The sequence below is a fragment of the Poeciliopsis prolifica genome, unplaced genomic scaffold (genome assembly GCF_027474105.1).
Source record: "Poeciliopsis prolifica strain line A6 unplaced genomic scaffold, Auburn_PproV2 SCAFFOLD001, whole genome shotgun sequence".
NCBI classification, from domain to species: Eukaryota; Metazoa; Chordata; class Actinopteri; order Cyprinodontiformes; family Poeciliidae; genus Poeciliopsis; species Poeciliopsis prolifica.
Window position 1 is genome coordinate 11,219,779 of NW_026562376.1, and position 25,525 is coordinate 11,245,303.

The 25,525-nt window shown below is 39.3% G+C and overlaps 1 protein-coding gene and 1 long non-coding RNA gene across 13 annotated transcripts in view; one reads left to right on the forward strand and one right to left on the reverse strand.

Annotated features, from left to right (window-relative positions):
* The window catches only part of frmd4a (FERM domain containing 4A), a 117,798-nt gene that overhangs the window by 59,167 nt on the left and 33,106 nt on the right, over positions 1-25,525 (forward strand). For 7 of the 12 annotated variants that reach the window (XM_055041731.1, XM_055041740.1, XM_055041690.1 and 4 more), the window contains exons 2-3: positions 17,751-17,816; positions 24,194-24,288. In XM_055041731.1, the coding sequence (XP_054897706.1) occupies positions 17,751-17,816; positions 24,194-24,288 (161 nt within the window). Of the gene's footprint in view, positions 1-855; positions 1,039-14,406; positions 14,947-14,979; positions 15,260-17,750; positions 17,817-24,193; positions 24,289-25,525 lie in introns of those variants that run through there. The other 5 variants (XM_055041748.1, XM_055041755.1, XM_055041754.1 and 2 more) reach the window with 5 other exon arrangements.
* LOC129367447 (uncharacterized) lies at positions 818-13,899 on the reverse strand. The gene is made up of 4 exons (XR_008606703.1): positions 13,775-13,899; positions 9,683-9,768; positions 2,571-2,690; positions 818-1,046 (listed from the first exon to the last, which is right to left on the reverse strand). It is a non-coding gene; the product is annotated as an uncharacterized LOC129367447 (long non-coding RNA).

The window sequence follows — 25,525 nt, forward strand, 5'->3', positions numbered from 1 at the left end:
TTGACCTCTGTTGTCCATAAAGGGCGGGACGTTTATGGGTGTTACACTGAGTGGACAATGGACACTCCTCTTGAGTTGCTTGTTGCCCAGTGAACGAACCACGCATGCATAAAATCCTAATGGAATAATCTAATACTTGTAGTAGTAACACAAAACGTTATAAAAAAGATTAAATAATGTGGATACTTTTTCAAAAACACCGTATGTCTGAGCTTGAAAATGTCTGAGCCCACATGCAAATGTGTGTCGCCACTGTAGTCCCAGAATGATGAACAAACAGTTATTGTCCAGTTGGAGCAGGTGTGTGAGAAGTGTTCATCTTGTAAGGACATCCCTCTCTTCTGGAAAGCAAACACCGTGAGAGAGAAATGAGAGGACTGGTTGTTCTCTGCAGTTTGACGGAGTGCATATCACTTTAAAACCAAGTACCCGTCAGAGAAAAACTGAGCGAGGAACTGCAGTTCCTTAGTGGGAATGTTTGTGTTTGTGGCGCTGAGGCCAACGGGCAAAAGCTGCTTTGAGTTTCAGTTTAAGGAAGAAAGAAGAGAAAGAGGAGAGCGGCAGCAATGACCACTGACTGTGAGACTGGGCCATTGGGAATAACTGGGTTTGATCTTCAGGACACATCAAATAATTCCCAGGGAGACAGAAGACCAAGAAGGACAAAGATGACCAGGGTGGACGGAAATATTATCTACTGGAGTTAAATGGCACCAGGAGGACACTGAAAACTGCTGTTAAACTTATTTTATTGCCTGGTCCTCAGTGTATTTAACTTGAATTGTTCACCGAGAAAATAAAGCTCTGACATCTGGATTCCTCTCTGCCATAAACTCATCGTGTCATAAATGTCGCAGAGTTAGTTTGATAATGGAGGCTGTTTTATTAGGTCTAGACGACATGGTCTGTACGCGTCGAAGTCTGCTGTGGACTCTCACCTCCACAGCTGTCCAGCGAGTTTGTGTGCATGCCAGGAATCTTCCGGGGCCCCTGCGTCTATTTCATGCACACAGATGTGTTTCAAGACCTCTTTACCAGGTAAATGCCTACAATACACAAGAAACATGGGCTTCTTCATGGTTTCAAGCTGGCATCTTTCAGTACCCATCAACTGCCAATATATTACAATTACATTTGCACCTGGAAAACAAACTGTCATTAATAGATTATTTTGTCATTTCTGAGGAAGTTGAAATCAAACTTGGTTTGACTGAAGGTCAGACCAGGGTTAGAACTGTTTTTACTTGTGTTCATCAGCTTTTGCTTTGCAAATACTGTCTGCAGAGTTCTTTTGTTTGGCTAGCAGGAAGTTGTGTTGCCAGGCTCTTCATAAAGGAGCTTGTAACCAAGCTGTTAAGCTTGAATGTGTAACTATGGTCGTTAAAGAGGTAGATACTTAACAGTTGCATGGTTTTCTTGCCCAAAGTTATTTTCCTCCCTGAAAACTTAGAATTCTTATTTTGCCTGGTTTCCAAAGTTTCTGCAGAGCTCTTTCGTTATTCTAATTTCATTTTTTGGAGTGACAATGTCTCTTAGTTCTGAGTTTTTTTCAAGCAATGATTCAGCAAAATGGTTGATCAGCATTCACTTCAGCATGTTCAAATCGGTACTTGCTGCTTTCATGGAGCTATTAGTATTCCCTGGGCATCCCAGCTGCCCTCTATGCAGATGGCACCGCTAGAACAAACCCAGCAGCCTGAGAGAGAGGCACTCTCTGGGTCTGTGTGAGGACAAGGTTGCACTGCTTTGGTCAGTCAGGTCATTAGAACATAAAGTTTAACCAGACATCTCAATACACTGTGTGTATAACAATATATTTTTCCCCTGCCTGACATCAAATCACACCAAACTTGTTAAACTCTAGGTCAGGTAGAATTACTTAAATTATTTTTTTTCAGGAAATGCAAGAATAATAGAAGATTTTTCTCTCATTCAATTAATTTGCTTGATCTTTGAAGGAATTTCTTCTATGACTTGGGTCAAACAGTTTGGACATCAGTTCAGGTATGCAGGCCTACATTTCTTTACATGTCTTCTTTGGAACTGGGATCAGGGCTTGGTCATGGCCACTCAAAAACACTGATTTTGCCACTTCCTGGCAAGATACTTTTGGTAATCAAAATCCCATTGGTGCCAAAATCTTAACCTTCAGCCTTATGTCTAAAATCTAGTGCTTGGATATTTACAAATAATGTCTATTTGACATGATACCATCTACTTTGTTAATTGTGCCAGTCCCTTCTGCAGCAAAACATCCACACAACAGGATTCTGTCACCCCTATGCTTCACAGTTGGTTTGATGCTCGGGAGCTTATCCCTTACAATTCCAAATCATGCAATTGTTATTTCATCCAAATGTTTTAATTTTAGTTTTATTAGACCACGAGACATTTCTTTGAAGGACTTTGTCTTCCTGGCCGAGTGACCTTTCAGTCCATGTTAGTAGAGGACATGCTAACAAAAAACTGGATTTGAACGTAATTTAATGTCAAACAGTGAGGAAAAAAATTGATTCTGTGTACAATGTTTGCAACATATCTGGTTTCAACACACTCTCACACATACGCACCTCCACCATCTGGGCTTTCCTGCTTTTTTTTCTATGCATTCTTCTTTGAGGAGTAGCTGAGTTGTTGTTTTGACTTTTGCGTTTAAATGTGGTCCAATGTAGCTCCTTAGACTAAGCATCCTGAGGGAGGAGAACACAATCAGAGGAAGCTCCAATTATTTCAAACATCATTCTTAGTTAACACCCCCTCCTACTGTAGAGACACAGCCAATCAGTAAATCAGTTTTCAGCTACTCTTTTTGGAGTAATTTCACTGAAGAGTTTTGACAAGTTACCCGCCTTTAATATAGAGAGATATAGTCCAAGGTGGAGCGATTGATAGTGAAGAGAGTTGCATAGGTGGAGAAGGAGGGGGTCAATGTGTCAGGAAACAGGATGGAGATTCTACTGCCTTCTGTATATCAGTTAATAGGAAACACAGCCTTACAAAATCAAGACACACAGGAGAGAAAGACTGACATAAACTGAGTAGAGTTTAACTTTTTCCAACATATTTAGTCAATTTTCACTCTTTGTCTTCTTTTGCTCCTTTGAAGTGAACAAAGTCTTTCCATGTTTGTCGTAATTCCTCCCAACAACAAACTTTCTGTTTTTCCTTTCTAAATTCTTTCACTTTTTTAGTCCAGACTGCCACAAAAATCTATCTCCAGCATCAAAGTAGCCAAATCCATGTCCCTGGTCAAGACATTTTACAACACCTAAGGGTGAGCTTTACCTGCAGTGCTTTGCATCTTTGTGTGAAGCAGCATCCCGTGTGATGAAGCTGCAGTGCTACACCAACAAGCAGATTTTGTACCATTTGTAAAATGTTATTTGTTCGCACAAACATGCACTTATTTCCCTTTTGAGAGCTCAAACGTGTGTTTACACTTTCGCACATCAGGCTGAGTAATATTGACTCAACAGCCTCCAGTCACACATTTTCCTCTTGTGTTGTGACCCTGTAAAGAGGGTTAGAACCAACAGGCATGTCAGGATGGTGCTCTGCTGTGCTGCGTTAGACAGTGTCTCGAGGTACTTATTTGTCATTTTTTGTGTTGTTTGGACTCACACTGATCTCAGCTGTGTGCATTGTCTCTGTCCTTTGTCCTGCCCACTCCCCTTCTCCTTGCAACGCACACCCACCACCCACAGTCCCAAAAGGAAGGATATCCTGCAAGCAGCAAGTGCAAGAACTATAACAAACACAGGTGGTTGGGCTTCCTTTGACTTGCAAGGATTATACTTGCAGTGTATGGCAGAAGTATTCATATCCGTTAATACATTTTGTCAGGTAGCAAGTGCACAATGTAGGGCATAATTTTAAAATGGAAGAAGGATACAAAGCTTTATTTTTTATGGTTATACATTTTGGGCCCTTTATGCTGATATACCTAACAATGTATCAGTATCATTATGAAGGGGGATAATGAGCTAAAGTTCTTCTTTGTATAATAACCTTTTCTGTGAAGGCATCAGACATTTCTTAAAAAGACGTTAGTGAACAAACAGTTTGAGCATGCACAAGCTTTGAACATTACATGAAGTACAGTTTAATTCTGAAATCTGAAGCATATGCAACATCAGAAAACCTCCCAAGACCTGAACTGTGGACAGGAAAATTATTTATCTTCCACTCCACAAACCTGACACCAGGAAAAAAAATGCTATTGTTGAAATAAAGCCATAATAAGTCCTATTTGCAGTGTGCCATAAGAAATAATGGGGACACAGCAAAACAAGCTGAAGAGAGTGATCTGGTCAGATAAAACCACAACTAAACTTTTTTGACCCACATGCATGATGGTGGCAGCATTATGCCTTTGGGATAATTCTGTTCATCAGGGACAAATAAGGTGGTATGAAGATAAATGGAGAATTGTATGGGGCAGCATTTTTAGCAACATGCAGACAGATGGTTTAGATCAACAGAGTGGTCTAGTCAAATGTCAGACCCAAACATAACTTGTGCTAAGACTAGACAATTTATGGTAACAAATGCTCCTCCAGTCTGACAGAGCTGGAGCTATTTTGCGAAGTAGAATTGTAAATCAATTCAAACTGATAAAAACATGATAAAATCATGTGGGATTTTTTTCCCCATTTGACAGTTATATACTTTTGTGTTGGTCTAAAACAAAAAGACATGATTTTTAAATAGATGGAAAAAGTGTGAATAACTTTCTAAGGTGTCATACCTCAACATGTTATCTTCCACCTTACATGACATCTGTATTATTCTGTTCTGAATAAACTGAAGTGACGTGAACAAACTCTAGAGGGTTCATCATCCCTTTTTTAAAACTCAACAAGGTAAACATCCTACTTGCACTCATTTATTTCCTGTCACAACAATCACTATTAAGAGGAGCTGGCAGGAAGCTGGTTCTCCTAGAGGCCAAACAACAAACTTTGAGCCTATCTGTTTCCAAGCAACGGTACCCCAGTGAAAAGTTTTATACATATTTAAAGTCTCAAATCATGCCCCAGTGATCATGCATATTCATTATTCCCTGCCCTGCATGATGCACACATTGAAAAGCAGCCCAGTTAACTCCCACTGAACTCATCTGGTCTGGTTTCCTGTGAGAACAGCTCTGTCATAAATCATATTCCTTATCCCATTGATGTTCGCCGCTACGATGCAAACCAGAGACAAACAGACACTACGCATCTGAGTTGCTCACTTTTTCTTCTGTCATGGTCTCAGCTCACTTGTAGCTGTTCAATTAAGTTCTTTGTTTTGTGGTCTGTTGAGCTCTAGGCCCTCAAACACAGTGTTTTTTTTTCTCTAAGCAAGTAGATTTCTTTAATGTTGGGTGGTTGTCAGCAACCTTTACTCGGTTAGTTTTATGTAGTCCATCTGCCTCTCATGTTCACTTTATCATTCCTTTGTTCCCATATTCCACTGAAGCAACGGCCAATAAATGCCCCAGTGAGAGGTAAGTAAATACCCAGAATGGGGGAATCTGTGTTAATTCCCAGCTTTCCTTTGTTTTTTTTCCATGCTTCCCATCCAAGTAACTGTTGGACGAAGAATGACATTGAACTTGTGACTTCCTACTGAGGCATTTGGATCGTTACTGCAGTCTCCCAGCAGTCTTTACTCACTCTGTCAGAGTTATGATCTGAATGTGAAAATGTTTTTTTCCCACAACCAGCAGTGGGAACTTTTCAAAAGGGAGGCCATTTTCCCCAGATTTTCCCTCTGCTTTGTTTATTTGATCTGCAATTTTCTAATTTGTTGGCAACTACCTTGAGGCATGTTTGTGTTTGATATTCTTTCACACACAAACACACATACATGCCTGAAGCCCAGCTGATGGTTAAAGCCATTTACAGTGTCCCCCCGGGATACAGCTCTATTTGCATAGTTTGTCTGGAAAATATTTCCACTGGTCCATTCCCAGATTTATCACATGTTTAGTGTGTGAATGTAATTGTCAGAGATCGTTTGTGAAATTGAAGCCAAAGTTTACTGGCATCTGAAAACAGGGTAGAGAAAATGTCTCCTGTGGAGATTCCTCAAAAGCTAAATTGTGCACTTTACTTTTTACAGGCCACTCAATAAATCATAAATTGTGATCAAACATTAATCTTTCATACATATTTTGTTGATATAAACTTGTTTTATGAATAGCCTGCCGATTTACAGCATCTCAGCATTTTAAATGTTAAAGCAGCAGCAGCCCTTCAGTATAAATAGCTCACTGAGTCAACATAGTGGCTTCGTACTGTAAGCTTCTTAGTCATCCCAGACTCTTAATTTCTCTGGCGATGTGACAGTTTGTCAGATTGCTTGATGAGATGGCAACTTGTTTGATTAATTGCATGCTCATGCACTTAAATCCATGTTGTGCAACCAGAATCAGGTGTTTCATTCTCTGAGTTTACTTTCTTTCTATAAATATCTTCAAAATTTTACATAAGAATACCCTATTACGACTATGTGCGAGACGTTTCTGAGTATCATGCAAATTTATTCAAAGTAGAAAACCAAGAAATTACATTTACACAATGAGTGCAGCCTACATATACTGCAATGTGCTTTTGCTGGAGTGGTGTACAACCAGACTTTACGAAGCATCCAAATTTTCCATTTCCCACACTTTCAACCACTAAAATTAACATGTATAACCTTGCTCGTTTATTAGTGAATCAGTCTTTTTGTGTGCTGTGTTTGTTTTGAATCTGCTGTTTAAACAGGGATGACCAGTGACTGGTGTCAAATTTGACCTGTGCAGTGAGCACTGAACCTCTTGCAGACTGCAGCCAGAAACCGTGTTTGATTTTGGTCACATTTTAAAATGATTTATTTGATTCACTGTAAACCAGGTCAACATTGAACAGCCTAGATGGTATATATGACAAGCACCCGTTTAAACCTTCTAAGCGTTTCTCAGTCTAAGCCAAAGTGAATATAATATGAGTTTTCTTTAAGGTGGTCACCTCCAGTTAAATGGTCTGATAGATTTAACTATGGCATTATTTGTGAGAACGTAAGAGCTTACGATGTTTTAAGTTCAGAGGTTAGGGACTCGGTGTAGAATGGTAATCCCAGAGGATTACCACGGGAATCTGGTAAATATATGAGGAAATCCCTCTGAGGCACTCCCAGATCCTTTATTTCAATTGATATAAAGGATCATCCTCCAATTTTGGGTCTATGTGTGTTTGCCAAGTAGAAGTTTGGTCAGCTTTAAAAGATTGGGCAACAAATTTTGGTACTGCATCTATAACACAGAAAAACACAATATGTACATGTACACATTTGTCAAAACCTATGCACGTTAAATATTTATTCATCATTTTAAGCTTTAAATAAACAGTTCAAAAAATAACAATCTGAAATGCCACCACTTGCATAATAGAAATAAGTCAACCCCCTTCACATCTGTGACTGTGATTGATGGATAGGGTGTTTTTATTTACTGAGCTGACACTTTCTACCTATGCCTTCAGACTCTGGCTCTACTTGAAGCCAAATGGAAGATATTTAATACCCTTACTGGTGACGGGATTCCCCTTAGACTGGAGAAATTGCGCTCACACTCGCACAGAGAACACACACAGCTGCCAAAGGGCTCTCCCTGCAGATGAGCCGGGTCATTTTTCATTACCCCACCTCAGAGGAATCAGGCGTGCAGAAATGGAGCTCTGCTGCAACAAGCCAACACTATGGATTGATAAATCCTGATTGCAGAGCACTGTCGAGGGGATAACAGTTCCTTTTGGCTCCACTGTTTGTCAATATTTCAAAATAGATGCTGGATGAAGAAGGAATGTCTCAGTCTGCACTCTGCTCACTTTGTCACATCAGATCTCTCATCACCAGCTGCTTTTTAATATTACTATTATTTATGATGTTTCCTCTATATACCTGCCAACTTTATCTTCAGTTTTTTTCTCTTGTGTTCTCTTTTATCCATACAAATGCATGAAAAATGCATTTGTATGGAGTAGCTGGAATGAGCAGAAGGGGGTTTATATTTTTTAATGTGATTTCAAGTGTTTATCAACATTCTAATCTAGACCAAGATTCTCTTTGCTATCCTGGGATTGTGATACTGTCATGAGCTTCTTCGTATTATATTATGAGAGAAAATTTTTCTGGGTATCTTACTTCTACTTTTTGTGTTACAGTGCCTCCTCCTGCAAATGTCCTACATTTCTGGCACAGTGTGCATGCAGAGTTGGCTGGGCCTTTTAAAACATTGTCATGACAACTTTTGTTTGCCTTTGGGGGAGAGGCTGGCACTCGGTACATATTTGAACATCACTGTGTGGATGGACTGATAGGTACTGTTGTTAGTAAATTCAGTGATTTCTATGTAGCCCAGTGAAAGTAAGGTTCTTTGAAAGCATAAAAATGTGATAAGAGTTAAAGTTAAAAAAATGCTGTACAGTACAGTCAGTGCATTTAGCAGTTTTGACTTTTAATTATTCTAGTCATATGTATAAGTTGAGATACAATGTTCAATATTATTGCTGTTTTATGGGAAATTGTACTTATTTTTGGCAACAAAAAATATGTAATGTCTATGGAACAACAAAAATTAACCTATATATTTCTTCTATGAATAACTTGCCACGTCCTACACCCTAATGGCCAACATTGCCTTCTTTGGATGAAATGCATTAAAACTGTGACAGACAATTTAGATAGTGTCTACAATGATTTTTCACTAACGTCAGTGTAAGGAAAGCTTGACACAGTCCTCACTTTTCGCTGTGAGATGTTTGAGGGGTTTCTTGCATGTCACCGGTAAGGTTAAATCCAATTGGGTCAGTTCTGGACCACTAGCATATTCTTCTGCGAATATCTAATTATTACTACCCACTTAGCAGTGTGGGTAGTAATATATGATTAAATGCATATATACATTTAATCACACATGATGACAAAATCAGTCAAGAACATAAAGTGCCAGGATATTTTTCGCCTGTGCTTTTCTGCTATTTAGACCCCAGGGTACATGCTTAATTAGGTAGAGGAATGCATTAAAACTGTGACAGACAATTTAGATAGGAGTATGCAGACAGTTTTATTTATTGCCCAACAAGATAAATGAGTAGAGTATTTGGTATTCTATTCAGTCAAAGGGTAAAAAACAGAGGCTATCATAGCTTGACTGCTCAACTTCAGTCAGTGCCCTTGAGTTTATGCCACAGGCTTTGTGTCTAACTTTGAGGGTGCAAGTGTGGGAGTAAGTCTATGTTGATATATGAACACAAGCTAATACAGAAAATATTTCAGTGAAGCAGAGGTCAAGAAAGAAGATTGTCCTAAACTTCAGGTTTTTGTCTATTCTAAGAGAAAAGCATAGACATTTTACTGATTTATGTGTGACAATCAAAGATAATCTACATCACCGTGTGTCTGTGCATGCATTGCTGGTGGTATCAGTGAACACCGGGTCACTGGGGTCTACAGTGATTTCTCCCTGTATGAATTATAAATGAAGACAGGAGGTGTAGGGGTAAGATATCCTTCCCCGGTGAGCGGCTCAAACAGCCGGTCTACATCCTTGCAGATCAGCCCCAATAATCACTGAAGACTGTGTTTCATTTAGATAAAAGTCCAGAGTACATGACATCACTGGTACATGCTCATCACAAAACACTGTGCTCACCTCATTAGTCTGTCTGGAGTGTGTTCACCCCCGCTATCTCAGCATCACTCCAGTACCCTCTCTCGGGTTCCCAGGTCTGCTCAGATCTATTTAATCAAAAACACAGAAGACAGAGAATATGTTATGATAGGAATGCCTATGTAGGCATTTAAAGAATGTGTAAGAGAAGGAGACAAAGTAACATCAAAACACGTGTTCTCATAAAAATATAATTAAATTGAAAGAGACATTGGTGGTGCTCATGTGCAGATCCTTGAAATGACAACAAGCTGCAGAGTCTGTATGTGCACCAATGTGATGATTTTCACTTAGATGGACGCACTGTGGCGCTGTGTCACAACGCTGTGCTCATAAAAGGCTTTTATGGGTTTGGATATTATCACAAGAGACGTATGCGGTAGACTCGTTTGAATTTTTTTCTTCTCTATTTTAAAAATAAATCCAGGCACTGCATGAGTGTTTGTGCACATCTATGTGACCCAGTATTTGTCTTACATTAGGGAAAGCTACAGAAACCATAGTCAAAACAAGATTATGGAACAGATAAAGAATAAAATAGAGCATGTGTAGACATAAAAACACTCTTGATACAAGTGAGACTTTTAACAGACTTTTTTATGGAAGTATAGTATTGTCATTGCAGTAGGACATTCTATTTTGACAACTAGAAACATCTTGTCATGTTTTATGCAGACAACATACTTGTCTGAATCTAACAACACCACAATTCAGTGAGCACTTAATCAGGAGTCATTATTTAAGAGCTTAATTAAATGGCACGAATAAGCGTTATGACTTAGCTGTATCTGACCAATGCATAAGAACTAACTCACCAGGGGTTTTCATACAAAATGCAAACTATTTTCTGAACCTATCTTCTTGAGCAAACTGTTGGTTATGGCTATTCTAAATGCTTTAAGTCTAAAGACCTTTTCACTAATAATAGAAATTGTATTGCCAAGGTTGACTGGTTGGTCAGTAGCTCAGAAGTGGCCAGAGAAGAACATAAACTCTGCAAAGTGATAGCTTTTAATGAAAAATTATAATTAGCTAATAGTTCATATCAGCAGGTCAAAACTTCCCAAAATTTGAAGATCAGTAAACATTGCACCTAATAGGTTGGTAGTTTAGGGTCTCCTGGTTTCAAATGGCTTGAAAATATGGATCAAACAAAATCCACCGTACAAGGTGACTTCATATACCATGCTGGAAACTTCAACATTTTACAGCAGTATCCTCAGTGAAAGTGTCTGGGTAGTATTTTAAAAGGGATAATCATCTCCATCTGTCAGTTTCACTCAGTGTTGTGATTCTACGTAAAAGCTGTTGTGGGGGGTTGTGGTCGAAGTCTGGGAATGGAGGTTTGTTGTAAAATGAGAACAAAGCAGAGCTGAATACAGAAATATCTCCAGTTTGTTTGAAGAGCCAGTATGTTTCTGATTTTCAAAAGGGGGCTAACTGGAACCATATTTCTGTCCAAAGGACACTCGTGGGTAAGGAAGGGTGGAGTGCAGAGACACATACACATGCATGAATGTGCAGACTTGAACAAACAAAACAGATCTATCCCGGTCAGTCGTTTCTCCAGACATTCCTGGCTGCCTTTCCATGACCCTGCCTGCTCCATTGCACTATGCCACCTCCCAAAATGCAACGTAAAGAAGGCAAGGTTTTCAAGCTGGTCTTTGTTATTATCATTATTATTATTAAATCCGATTGAATATTCTAGTGCTTTTATGTATCTTCTATTTTAATCTCACCTGCAGCACACTGGTTGTGGGAGCTGCACCATTAATAGCACTGACAAGTCTCTTCGACTCTAGAAATCTCATTGTCATAAATTACATCATGAGACTGTGTGTATTAGACTGTGCTCGCTCAGAGTGTGAGGAGCTCAAAACTGTTTATTTGGCCTCCATAAATATGAAGGGAAAGCAGACAATTGAAGGCAGAGCAACTCGGAGAGCAAACAAGTGTGTCAGTCTCAGCTGCCTACCGCAGCGTCCCACAGACAGGGTTGAAGGGATTCCTCATACTGCCTCAATTAACCGTTCTGTTGTGTTTATATTATGCGTCACCGTTAGAAGTTAACTTTTTGCGGAAAGATCATAAGCCGCATTGACCCACCCCAACTGTTATGTGCTCCCATGGTCAATACCAGCTCGCCGTTCAGATCTTTCCACTCTGGACACAATCTTCTGTTGAAATATACCAGATCAACACCTCATTACAACCACAGTCTAGCTAAAAATAGAAGTCCACTGGTTCCATAACAAGTCTCAACTGTTAGTCATTCACTCTGATACTGCCTGCAGGTCCTAGAAAAGGCAGGAAGGGAATAATAAGGGTAGATGTTTAAACACTGAAAAGATTGGATTCACAAAATCAGAAGTATTTTTTACAGTTTCTTCCACCCATGCTTCCTGTCTTTCTTTCCTCCCTGTGATAGTTGCTGAATTTACCTATTCTCACTCAGACTCCAACTCTTATCCATTTCAAACAGGAACTACAATCCATCAGCTCATGCTGGCTTTTTCCCCTGTCCTCACAAGCCTTGTCCCATTTCCCCACAGAGAACTTTTCCCTCATTTCCCCCCATCTTTCTCCATTTAACAACTAGGTCCTTGTCAAATAAAACTGAGGAAGCTACCAATAAAAGTGGAGATATGCATTTAGTTGGAGAATGAAAAAGAGAAGCCGGTGTTTATATTAAAGCCAAAGAAAGAGTCATCTGGAGATGTTTAACTTGGACAGGCCAGTTTCCGGTGTCTGGAGCAGGCCAAAAATATCCCGAAACAGAAAAATCCATCTAAGAGGGTGGGGGGAATACTCCTCCTCATTTCTCATGTGACCCGCTACATTTAGCAAACTAAGCTAAAATTTGGGATTGCAGAACGCTCTATGGCAGAAACAGCATGCCAAGAACATTAAATTTAACTGTGTCTTATTGCTTTCTTATTGCTTAACGTCAGAGAAGAAAATATTTCTGGTGAAGATTAAGTCCAAATTTCAGACATGTTGCAACTTTGTCTAAAATGAATAAGTCTGAGAAGGCAAACAAATAACCTGGTCTCTGATGCTGCATGCTTTACATATGGCCTTACACTGTTTTCATAAGGGAATGACATTTTCATATATGAAAAAGACTTCTTGAGTTATTCAGACAAGCTTGTGTAGTCTTTCAGGCTTAAACTTGCTTCTACCCTACACATTTCTATTTATTTGTCATACCGTAGAACTGGTTGTATTTTGGCATTTTACCATCTTGTGGTTTCAACGGCTCCTGCACAGCTGTGTAAGGGGAAAACAAGTGCCCAATTTAGGCTACAGAAAAAAAAGAAGAAAAAAAATCTCAGACTAACGGCTGCAGTGGGCTGAAGGCCACTACTTAGCTCCAACCTGAGAGCAGGATTTGTGTTTTGGTGTAGACAGGAAAAAATGAGGTTGAATTCTCAGCCAGTGAAGATGCAGACTGTGTACATCGTCAACAACTCTGATCCAGAGGCTGTTTTTGAAATGGGCAACATGGTTCACCTTAAAGGACACCGTTTTACTGAGAATAACTTAGCTGTCAGATGTAAAGCTAGGTTCACCCCATAGTTGTACCGATATTGATGTACTGACACTGATGTTGGTGTCTGAGCTGTGTTTCCTTTTTAGCAGTAAAATAAACTTTTATTTTGTAGTTTTTTTTCATGATTTTTATTTTTTGATGTTCCAAAAAGATGCAGAGGAGGAGGACTGAATTTGATCAAGTACATTAGATAATCAACTGTACTCATTTTGCTTGTAGGATTTTTAGCACATTCTGTATTTTCTATTGGGGTTTAGAACATTTTTAAAATATTCCATGAACTATATGCAATCAGCAATGTGTGTATGTATCCTAACTCTGAAACCTCCAAAAAGGCTGTCAACATTCCCCTTTAGTACGGTAAACTTTGCAGAGGGTCTAGACTCTCAGCTATGGAGAAAGGATTGCTTCTTTAAGTTCCTGGAGGCATGGACTCTGTTGAAGTTTTACATTTTACCCAATCGCTAATGTTAGTCTGTGAGTTATGTAATGCGTCAGTTGGACACTATGTAGCTTACCGGAAATTGCCTGCGCTGTTAACCATTCTCTACTGCTGAGAGAGAAATGCCAAGTCAAACAAGATGGCTGTTAATATTGAAGGTATTGAGGTATTGAATGGCTCCGTTCACTTTTTCCGCTGTCATTGCTGACTTCAGGCAGACGGCGCAGAAAATCGACGTCATCGTTCACATCTTCCTCCTCTTCGCTGATTGGCCCGGTACAAATTAGCGGCATAGCGCAGGAAGGCTAATGCCAAACGGAGACATTAATCCAACTACAGTGAAGTTAGTAAACTACTGATGTCCTTTTTAAATCAATATCTTTAAAAATACAAATGAAATTCAGTGTAGTTTAGGAGGCTACTTTTTTCTTTCTTCTTTCAATACTACAAACTATGGATGTTGGAATTAAAGCTCGTTGTTATTTTAGTCATGTAAAAGACAGACTTGGTCCTCTGCAGACTCAGATGTCTGGGTGTGTGAGCACACACCTCTACACACACACACCCACCACCCACACACACACACACACACACACATTGCACAGAAAGGTCTGCAGTTTCTCATGGCTGAGAGCCGCTGCAGAAAATTCCCCCTCATCTCCTCCTCTCCCCGCCCCCACATCTTGCCTCCATTATTCCCGTGTTTTTGGAGCAACCGCCGGTGACAACGAGAAGCATCGCTGACAACCGCTCGCATTTTTTTCCCTCGCCAGGCTCCCGCTTCCCTGCGCCCCTGCAGCTCTTTGACCGTTGGTACGGTCTCCCGGTTCTCCGGTGCGCGGCGGCGGCGCCGCCGGTACAGCGGGGGCTGCCTGGCCGGGAGGAGGCGGAGGGAACGAGCAGTGTGAGGCTCTGTTTTCCGAAGGAGGGATGAGAGAGAAGCCAGCCTCCTCTGCCGCGCTTAATTAGCGCCCAGTTAAAATATTTTTAAGTTGGAACGGGGAAGGATACACGAGGCAGCGCCGCTATAGGACACAGCCAGCTTGTAACTAACGTTAACTAATGGGCTCAAACATGGATGCTGATGTGTCTCCTCCTCTAGGCCGGCCAGGAAAACGGATGTTTTTCGATGATTTTGTGGCTGGAACTCGACTCGTCTCTTTCTGGGATTAATACTCCGGGTTTTTCCTGTCTTCTCTTGGTACAAGTGTTTCTGTTGGAACCTCGCAGGAAGCTTTTGTTAGCAAGGTAATGTGGTAATAACGTTCCTTTCTGTCGCAGATGGTCTCCAAGCAGCATCCCCAGTTCACTGTCTGTGTGCAGCTGCTATTTTGGTGTCATCTTCAGGGAAATTATGTGTACGTTGAACGGCATTTCGTGTTTTTGTGCTCTTGTTGTCAAATGTTGCTTTTGAGGGCGAGTGTTTACTCATTTCTGTCAAGTGATGGCTGAGAAACGTACCACCAACCAGGATGAGGTGATGTAGCTTCTCCATGCTTGTCACAATCCCAACAGTGACATTGCCATGCATTGTTGACCAGGAGTCACTGCACATTTTGATGTGAGTAAAGTTAATCAATATTCAGTCAATCTAAAATAATAATAAAAAAGAAGTCCATCTAATAATGTAATCTTTTATAAGTTTGTGGCCTCCATAATTAGACATGTGTCTAATATTTCAGTTTAGTAACAGCAGGGTATTAATAAAGACTTTATTGCATTTGGTTTGGTGGTGAATAGTAGATTAGGACCATGTGCAGAATACCACAAGAAAGTTGGTTAAAGTAAAACCAATAGGAGGGGGGTTGTTTCTAGTAGATTGAACCCCCTAATTTAAGCCTCAGGGCAGAGATTTGTTACCTTGACATTAAGGTTTGCACTTTTCCAAGGTCCTTGGCGCTGATTGCCAGTGAGTGTGTGTGCGTGTGTGTGTCTGCATTGCACTTTAACACACTACACTTTTTAGTCGTTTTTTAAGTAACTACTCACATTCGGTCTGATTTGTTGTGCTTCTTTAATTTGATTATGACTTTTGCTTCGCCAACAGAATTGCCCTTCATTGCAGGTAGATTAGAGTGAAGCAAGGTTCAAAAATGTAAAAACTAAAATGTCACTGACTGTGTGCACAGGTGCACCCAATCTAAGCAATCAAACAATGTGGGAGCTGTGTGTGTGTGTATGTGTGTGTGTGGGTGTGTGTGTGTGAGGGGGAGGTAGACCCAGTGGACATTTGCTCAGAGCATTCAGGACAGTTCACGCTGGGCTGAGAAATAAGACATCTAAATGGCAGTTTTCTCCCTTCTTTTTTCCCATCGTCTCTTTGCTAAATCTCAGGCTGACTCTATTACGCAAGCAGAGATGAACTGTGAGAAAGTAGACATGTGGTTTGGTTTAACTCTTATGGTAGTGGTGTTTTTGACACACCCTTACTAAATTGCATATGCCCCAGGTGCCCTCCTGGGGAGGAGTTACAAACCAGTTGCACTTGTGTTTTTGTTGTGTTGAGCGATGTTTTGGCAGGTCTTCTCATCAATTGCTTGAGCTATTGTTGGATTTTTGTTTTTCTTTTTCTCATGCACTGTCCTCCACCCCACTGCATCCCCATCTTCCAGATGTGAAGGAAATGTGGGAGGAACTGGACGGTGTTTGTGGTCCTTGGGGTGCCCGCTTCCTGTTAAATCGTGGAGGAACTCCACATGTGCTTGAAGCAGCAGGATACAAATACACATAGGCAGAAGCATGCACTTCATACTTCTTTGAGAGTTGGTTAATTTGAACCGTGGTTGCTGATTTTAAATGCTGCATTTATTTATTTTTTTTTTGTTTTAGTCTTTGGTTTGATTGGGTTTCAGTGTACAGTGCAAATCTTTCTAGCAGGTTTGGCTTTATCTACTGAAAATATTTGCTGTAAATTGCTTTCCACGATCGGTGGTGTCTTCTTTGCACCTGCGTCACTGTTTACATTTGAACTTAGGACACAGAGACTTACAGTAGATATATCTTTGTCTCTGCAGTTCAGCAAGCCTGATGTCAGCAACACAGACAAACACTCCTGTGAGCTTTGTCAGCATCACATACTGTAACTCTACAGTTTTTTAACTGTGGTTGCTTGTGTACTGATGGGTAATGGATTTCCTGCTCGTGGAGGAATGTTAAAAATGTGCGAGAAGGACAGAGAGCAGGATACTGTCTCTGTTAGCTTATTGTGTGTAATTCAGATAACCTTGTTAAAACTCCACTGAGATACCACACAGACACACAATTTTCAGTTTGTGCCCCAAGTTGCAACATGTTGTACTGCTTGGTGTAGAGACTGTTGATGTTTAATACACTGAAGTAGGTGGACAAGTAGATCTAAATACATTTTTAATTCAGCAATTGGTTGATTAAATGTCTTTTGTCATGGTACACATTTTAATTCCAGTTATTTACTGGAATCACAATTTAATCGTACAATATAATGCATGTAATTTCATCAGTTCACAGTAGTGACTTATAAGAATCAGATAGGTTCTGGGACATATGCCTTGACATGGGGATCTTTACTCCATTAAGTACCACACAGCACATTCTTCTCACTGATTTCATTTAGTTTCTAGAAATAAAGTTACCAGTGGAAATTAGGCTTGGAAGATTAGACCTGAATGAAAATTAGACAGTAAGTTAAGCCTCTGCACATTTGAATTATTAATTTACCTAAAAGATATAGATCATAATTTTAAATAAATGATGTCCCTTTTACTGATAATAATTGCATTACTTCTTTTATATTTTATACGACACATTATGACTTCACATATTGGTTTTTATAACAAACGCACACTAAATACAGACTTATACTGTAAACTAATGCCCTCAAATCCGATGACTCCAGAAAAGGAAAGTATCCAATTACCACACTGTTAATTTCTGAGTCAATCTTAGGATATCAGTATTTTGAATTTCTGGACTGCTTAAATGTCTCTAGAAGTACCATACATACTTTTGAAATGAGTAAATAGTTTATTTATAAGCAACGAAAGTAAAAGCAAACTTTCTTCATCTTTCCCCAGATGACAGAGGGAAGGCGGTGTCAGGTCCATCTACTGGACGACAGGAAACTGGAGCTCCTTGTACAGGTGAGTTCCTCTTCTTTTTTACTATTTTATAGATGCTCATTTATTGTAACACAATGGAGACGCAGTTCTCAATGTCTAAAGGGACTTGTCTATGCTGACTAAGGGAAATCTGGTGAGGAGTAGGTGACACTGCACTTTCCTCCTGCTCATCTGATCTCTCTGTTCTTGGCAGAAGATGAACACTGCAACACAGATTTGATCCTTTGAGAGTTATTCTTCCAATTCGTCCTGTTCTTGCATTTCTTCCCTATCCAGAGGTTAAATTTGTGTCTTTTGTTGATTGCTGATCACTTCCATTTTCTCTTCTCTGTCTGATGAGACTAAAGTATATTATGTTCTTTGACTCGTTGTCGACTGGCTGTTACCTAATTTTTGTGGGAAGACTTTAAAAAAATTGAAGAATTTCTTTGCAAAAAGAAATGTAAGATGGACGTTAAGGAATGGAGAGAAAGGAGATGACACTAAGGCATGAAAATAGAGTGGAGAAAATGAAAGGCAGGGCTGAGGATAGGTCTGCTGACTTTCTGATTTGATTACTCTGCCAGAACTGATCCGCTCTTTTAAATTGGTAGTTTGTTCTGCTGCTCTCCCTCTTACTGTCTCTCTGTATTCCTGACTTAACCTCTCATCGCTCTCCGTCCCATACCACTACCACCGTTTCTCATTCTCATCTGACTTTCTCTATAGTCTCACTGAAAATACCACTTATCTATTAAACTGTACTCTTCTTATTCTCTTTATGATTAGAAGTTAGCACTGTCTTACAAACATAATTTTTAAGTAGCATGTGCACAGGCCCGATTACAGATATCGAAAGGATTAAAATGTCTTGTTTTCCTTCAGTGTATATAAAATAGCGTGGAATTACAATTAACATTACGAAGGAATGAGACAAAGGCTTGAAATATTGATTCAAAAAACAAACAGCTCTCCCTTTTCCTATTCCTTTTGTGCCTCTTTGTTGGGTGAATGTTTTGTAGTTTGGTACGCTGTTAGTTGGACCAAAGAGAATCATTTTCTTTTCTTAGCTTTTTAATGAACTAAGAAAACTTGAGTTAGAAATGATGTTCTTACTTTACATTAGAAGCATTACAAACAGTTGACAATTTATGCAACCAAGAACCTCACTGAATACTTCAGAGCTGTGGTTTGTTTCTCTTATCAATGAAGTGTCATCGACTTCATCATATGCCCTGCTTCCTTAGATGCCATGTTTGGCCACACATTACACTAAAAACTGGAATGTTTGCCCATTCTATCGTCTTGCCATTGCCTTTTCCTGCTACTCAGCGCGATTTTTATTTCCCTGCAATGCTCTGTCTGGAATTTCTTCGAATAGCTCAGTTTCTCAGGAGAAATTTCATCCTGGTCAGTCAGTGGACGGAAGAGGAAGTTGTGAATTATGACGATGATTTTCTGTGCCGTTTTGAATTGTAGTCTGCGATGGTTGTAGTGTAGCAATAGCACTGGAGACATTAAACAAACCCATTCAGTCTATGTTGGCCATGCCTCCAAAGATGTTCAGGAAGCTTTGTAGCGTGGCTTCCTTAATGGTTGAACTGGTACTTTACATACATCGCAGCCGATTGGGTAAAGATTGGGTTTTACCCTTGTTTTAGATAAGATTCACTTGTTTAAAACTTCCAAAAGTCACCTCAATCACGCAATCATTTCTCATTGCTATAATTTCCTTTTGTGTTGTATTTATATTCTTTGTTTTGTATTTAATTTGTATTTTTTTGTATTCTTTTGTGTATGCTTACTGTGTGCCACATTTTTGCCTGTGAGCTGCTGGTAACTATAATTTCCTGAGGGAGTCTTCCCAAGGGATCAATAAAGTCAAGTCTAAGTCTAAGTCATTAGCTTAGAACAAGTAGCTGGTTTTTAACAGCTACTATTCTTCAATGCAAAATTGATAAAGCTCTAATCAGGATGTGTAGTATCTGTGTACATCATTTTTTCTAGTCTAGATTTTTCCTGGGCCATTTCGATGAATGGATACGCTTTGATTTAAACCCTTACATTGTAGCTGTTGTTTGCTCTTTAGTGTAGTTGTCATGCTAGAATGTGAACCTCTGCCGCAGTGTAAAGCCTTTTGCTCCCTTCTTAGCACTATCCGATCTTTCCATCAGCTATGACCAGTTATTTCACTTCTGCTGAAGAAAATAATCCCTACAGTATATTGCTGGTTTTGCTATCTTTTACTGTGGAGATTATGTGCTTACCTGTATGTAAAGTGTTAGTTTTGTTCTACATGGTTTTGCATGTAAGACAAAAGGTTTAATGTTGGTCTAATCTAACCAGAGTACTCTCTTCCAAATGGTTCCTGTTATTTGTTCGGAAATGTTCCCTTCACAGAACAGATGTATTTATACACAGAGGTCGACTATTTTTAGCAGCGAGGCTACTTGTGAAGGCAGTGGGTTGCTGTAGATTTTATTTGGAGGGATCAGAGCAAAAGGGGATTAATAACAACACATATCACAATATTTAAGCTTTTTGAATGTAAAAATTGGAGAATTATTATCTCAACATAAAAACTAATAGATGCAACTTGTGAATATTTGAAGAATTTCAAGGTGGTATGAATATTCTTGCATGCAGCGTAGGACTCCAAGGATGCCACTGATAAGTGATTGCTGGTACTGAATCATAAATTTCAGCAGATCTGAAGGTACCAAGGGCATATGAGGTTGTTTGCTCAGACAGAGCAGCAACTTTGCCAACAAGGCAACTGAACTACATTTGTGTGTTTATAAGTTGTCTGTTGGTAGTCTTGAGTGTGTCTCCTCCTCACACTCAGAGCCCTGTAATTCTCACACTGTTAATTACCCGTGATGCTGAGAAGGCACAGGCTGAATGTCTATTAGAGGTAATGCTGTCTAAGCTACCAAGGAGATGTTCCATCTGACAAAAGTGTTTGTGGGTCTGTGTTTGTGTGTGTATTGCCTGTCATTCACAGCCTATATCACTGTTGGTATCTCTCACCATAACATTCAACATCTGATGCGCTCAGGGCCACAAATCAAATGCTGAGCATGCTTGCGGAAAAAAGTTGATATCGTCACCTTGAGAAGAACCCAAACTCAATTTAGCTGTCATGTGATTTGGATGGGAATCCACAGTGTGCTTGGTATTTGCATCAATATGGAAACACAAAGCACCACAAAAATCTCAGCAGCAGTGTTGGTGCTTCTTTTCATCATTACTTATTTATTCTTCATGTTTAACAGTATAGTGGGGGTTTTCCTCTTCTCTGTTTAATTTGTCCAACTATGTACTTGTGTGTTTGTTAATGTGGCTTTCCCTCCCTACTTGCTGGTTGCTACCATTGGGTTGAGGTTGTTTAAATAATGTTGTTGCCAAGGCAGTCTACTGTTGTACGGTAATGAGAGACCACCTCATTGTCTCTCAGACTGAACCAAAACATGCATTACTGCTAATACTGTAAAGATACCCTCCTTCCAAACCATAAACATTTGAAATGTGTTGAGCCCCTCAAAGAGTATATTGTTGATCTGCTATTTGGAGAAATAATAGTGCCAATCAAGATGTGGAGGGAAGTACCAATTTATGTTGAGTCACATGTATCAAACTTAAACTCCACAGTCAGTCAGTGTCTAGAATAAATAGCTGCTAATTTTTCTTTGTTTAGAAAAATAAAACCAAAAAATGAAAGCATTACTTTGTAACCTTACTTTTAAGAAGAAGTGGAGTATGTGAAGTACTTACAAGTATGAATTCTCTTGCAGAAGGCAGCAATCAGAGCGAATTGGGTTCACAGTCATGCTAAAATTCTCTTGACAATTAAGGAAACTGCTTCTTCTTTCAAAGTTCATCTAGCACCAAATTTCCACGAAACTCAATTTAGTTAAATTGAGTGCTATTATTTAAGATATTTTTGGGACCTTTGAATTTAAGCGTCATTCTCTGCACTTGCTAAGAGCCTGGATCCCAGTGACGAAGGGACAATTCAGTCTGAGAGACAATGAGTTGGTCTCTCATTACCGTACAACAGTAGACTGCCTTGTGAATCAAGTTCCTTGAACTTAAGTAAAGAGTTTTTCAGGCTACATCTCAAATGCAGTCTGTGGAGTTGTCGTTAGAAGAAAGCATGCCTCCCATGAACATGATGGATTTGACATATTTTGTCAACATGTGGGGATTTGAGGTTTTTCTTCATCTTTGTGTAATAAATACTCACATTTTGGACGGAAGACGTTGTGTGTGGTCTTGTCAACTTGTGGTTAGATTCAACAAATTTTAGAACTTATTTTGACAAAGGATGCTGTTGTGTGATTTTGCAGTGCTGGTTTTTCACTCAGATACTTATTGTCAAAGGAACTGCCCACTTTAGCTGCACAATATTAGAAAATCATACAATGCTAGTTCTATAGGTAAATATTGTAATAATTATATTAGTTGTGATTTCAAAATTTTCACCTTTAATCGTTTTCGTGCATACCTTCAGCAGTCTATGACAATAGTTTCTTTGACATTGCATTCTGTCAGGTATGAGCATCTATTCCTTATGAGACTACTTCATCATGCTGAATATCTTCTTGGCATCCAACTAAGCAAAGTTAAATATGCCTTAATTACATTTTAATGTATCATTATGGAATCTAATTGGAAAAGGCAACATTTCAGGGGTTTACCTTTGAGGTTACATCTTATTAAAAGCCTAAAAATAGTTTCCGAATATCAATACGGGACATTTTTCGGCTCCTTCGTTTGTCACACTCAGAAACTCATTGACCAGTCGTACCCCCACAATGATTTCCGCAACACGTTTGTTCAGACCGGGAATATATGAAATTTATTGTGCGGTTTGTCCTAAAGCTACACTGTAAGCATTAACTACTCAGCCACCCGCCGTGTTCAGTCTATCCGCTCACCTGTATCAATACTCTTGCAGTACTCTTCCCGCCGTTCGCTTAAAACCAGCAGCTCCCAGAGGAGAAAACCTGCTGTACTCCAGGCATCACGCCAGTCATTTTAAGGATGCTTATCGGTCCCCCAGAAACAATGAAAACCCAAGTATTATTGTAAATCAGAAAAATCCATCTGGGCCGAGCTTGAAAATTGGACGGTATGCCGCTAACACTTAGATTTTGTTAACAACTCAAAGGCAGAAGTGAGAGCTCCGCGTAACGCAAATAATGTTGCGGCTGGAACACGTGGCACTAAATAATAAAACATAAATTAATGAAGCTTCGAGGCAGGTAAACTTTTCTTGAGGAATTTTAATTATCGAGGTAGTCGAGGAATTGTTTCAGCGCATTACATTACGTTCAACTTTATTCTTATAATTGCACGTATAAGGCACAATGAACATGTATGTTATCTTCCTCTCAATCTCTTCTTTAATTCTTATCTCTCAAGAGCCTTTATGTGTAGAAGATTAACAGTAATAACAGTAGGCATTGTTCCTTTTTTGGATCTGGGTCAGTGGAGATGTTTAAGTGTGTGTGTGTGTGTGCATGCTCGTGTGTGTGTTTTGGCTCTATGACATCACCTCTCTCTCTCTGAATAGCTCTTAGCTTCTGACACTAAACCTAGCAGTGCAGTGAATGGATTGGTGGAAGTTATTGAAACCTCGCTCTTCTCCACTTTAATGTATTTGTATGGAATTTCTTTGATCTGTATGCATTATTTTTAGAGAGGATATAGCCAACATTTTTTTTTTCGTCAAATATTGTACCACATGTTTTCCTTCTGTGCTTAGAGTGATGAGTGTTTAGGTTTAGATGTGTGTATGTGTATGGAGCTGTGTGTATGAATGTGCTCAGTGAGGCACACCCATGGTTAACCTCAGGGTTGGGCGTACTGTTACTCAGGATGTAACAAACCAGTCAGCACATGGCATTAGTCCCACTCCTCTGCTTCACTCCAAGCTCATCCTTTTTGTGTGGTAATAAATGTTTTTCTCACATATAGCCTAGGAATCACTTCACTGGATTAGCTGTTGTGCTAGCTGGAGCCATGTCTGCAACACCGTGATTCAGCTTTAAAGCATGACACTGCAGTGGAGGTGTGGGTCAGAGAAAAGAGTAGAGAGAGGGTTGGGGAGGGCATGGTACCTGCACTGTCAGCAGCATCTACCAACTCCATCCATCTTTTTGTGCTCCCCCTCCCTCTCCTTTACTTATGTTCTCACAGCAGCTCATTTACTGTTTCCCCTGGTGTTTTTGAATTGCATAGTCATTGCTCTAAATCAATAGCTGAAATGGCATCTACGTTAAGCTCTGCCATGTACTTATTTCAATTAATTTATTAAGTGATAAATCACAATACTCACAGGTATATGGCAAGTCATAACTGGCAAAGGCAATCATAATTGAACACAAAATCATGTGTTTTTTTTCTCTCTGCAGCCCAAACTGATGGCAAAGGACTTGCTGGACCTTGTGGCTTCTCACTTCAACCTCAAAGAGAAGGAATACTTTGGAATTGCATATACAGATGAAACGTAAGGCATATTCAAAAATATCTGGCTAAGTCTTACCGTTAAGTATTTTTCAGGGCTGAATTTAAATGGGAATGTTTTTTTTTTGTTTGTTTGTTTTTTTTAAATAGCCTCTAAGCCTGGCCACTGTAGAAATATCTGCAATAAATGCATACTGAGTTCCTGCATTATATTTATACTTACAAATGTAAAAACTCCAGAAAAAATAGAATTTTGACTAATGTGAATTGACCTTGAACACATCCTAATGTAATTCTATAATGTAGCTGCATATACACTTAGCTGTTTACAGTGTAACTAGAGAAACTGTACCATTATAAAATATTATTTCATTTGTGTAAAGATATATACATTTTGTTTTTTAAATAAAGCCAAATGGCCAGTTGCAATATATTTATATTACAATTAAACAGAACTGATTTTTTTAAAATCAGTCCATTGTTACTCTTGGTGAAGAGTAAATTTCCTTTAAGATAAAACTTGTAATGTAAGTATAAAATAAAGAAATTATAAATAATATGAACAATAATTAAATAATAAATTACTATTATTTTCTACCGTACAAATTTATGGAACAGACCTTCTTGTTATGAAATGCACCAGTGCTATGGTATGGCATTAGTGCTTTTAGGTTTTCTTTTGAATGTAGAAGATTGCTTTTGAATTGCAAATTCAAAAGCAATCTTCCAGTGCTTTTTGCAAATTAGTTGTGCTTTGTGACCTAGATGAACAAAGCACAAGGGCAGAGTAGCCATGCAAATATATCGATGATTTACATACTCAAACATCAGTTTTTTTTGTTTTGTTTTTAAATTTTTCATGTTTTTTCTTACTTGCAAATTTTGATATCAAGTAGGATTGACCCAAATGCCCTTTGACACGTGTGATAGACACTGTCAGTAACATAGACCCATCATGGTAACGTCAGCTTTCCACTGGAGGAATCCCATCATATATAGATTTGTTACGTTTGTCCACAGAGAGAGAGCAGACAATTCAGCTCATGCTGTTCAGATGTCAAGAAGGATGGAGTTGACAGGAGAGAGGAGGAGGATAGTTTGAGAGAGATGTTGCTCTGGAGACCATGTAGGGTTACCAGGGTGACAAGCTGCCACTGCAGTTTTTCTCTCAATTGGAAACAGAAGGAGAAAAGTGTGAAGAAGAACGTCTTGTCTTCCTGACTTCCTTAACATTCTTACATTCACCTTGGCTTAAAATCAGTGGTGGATTGCATCAATCT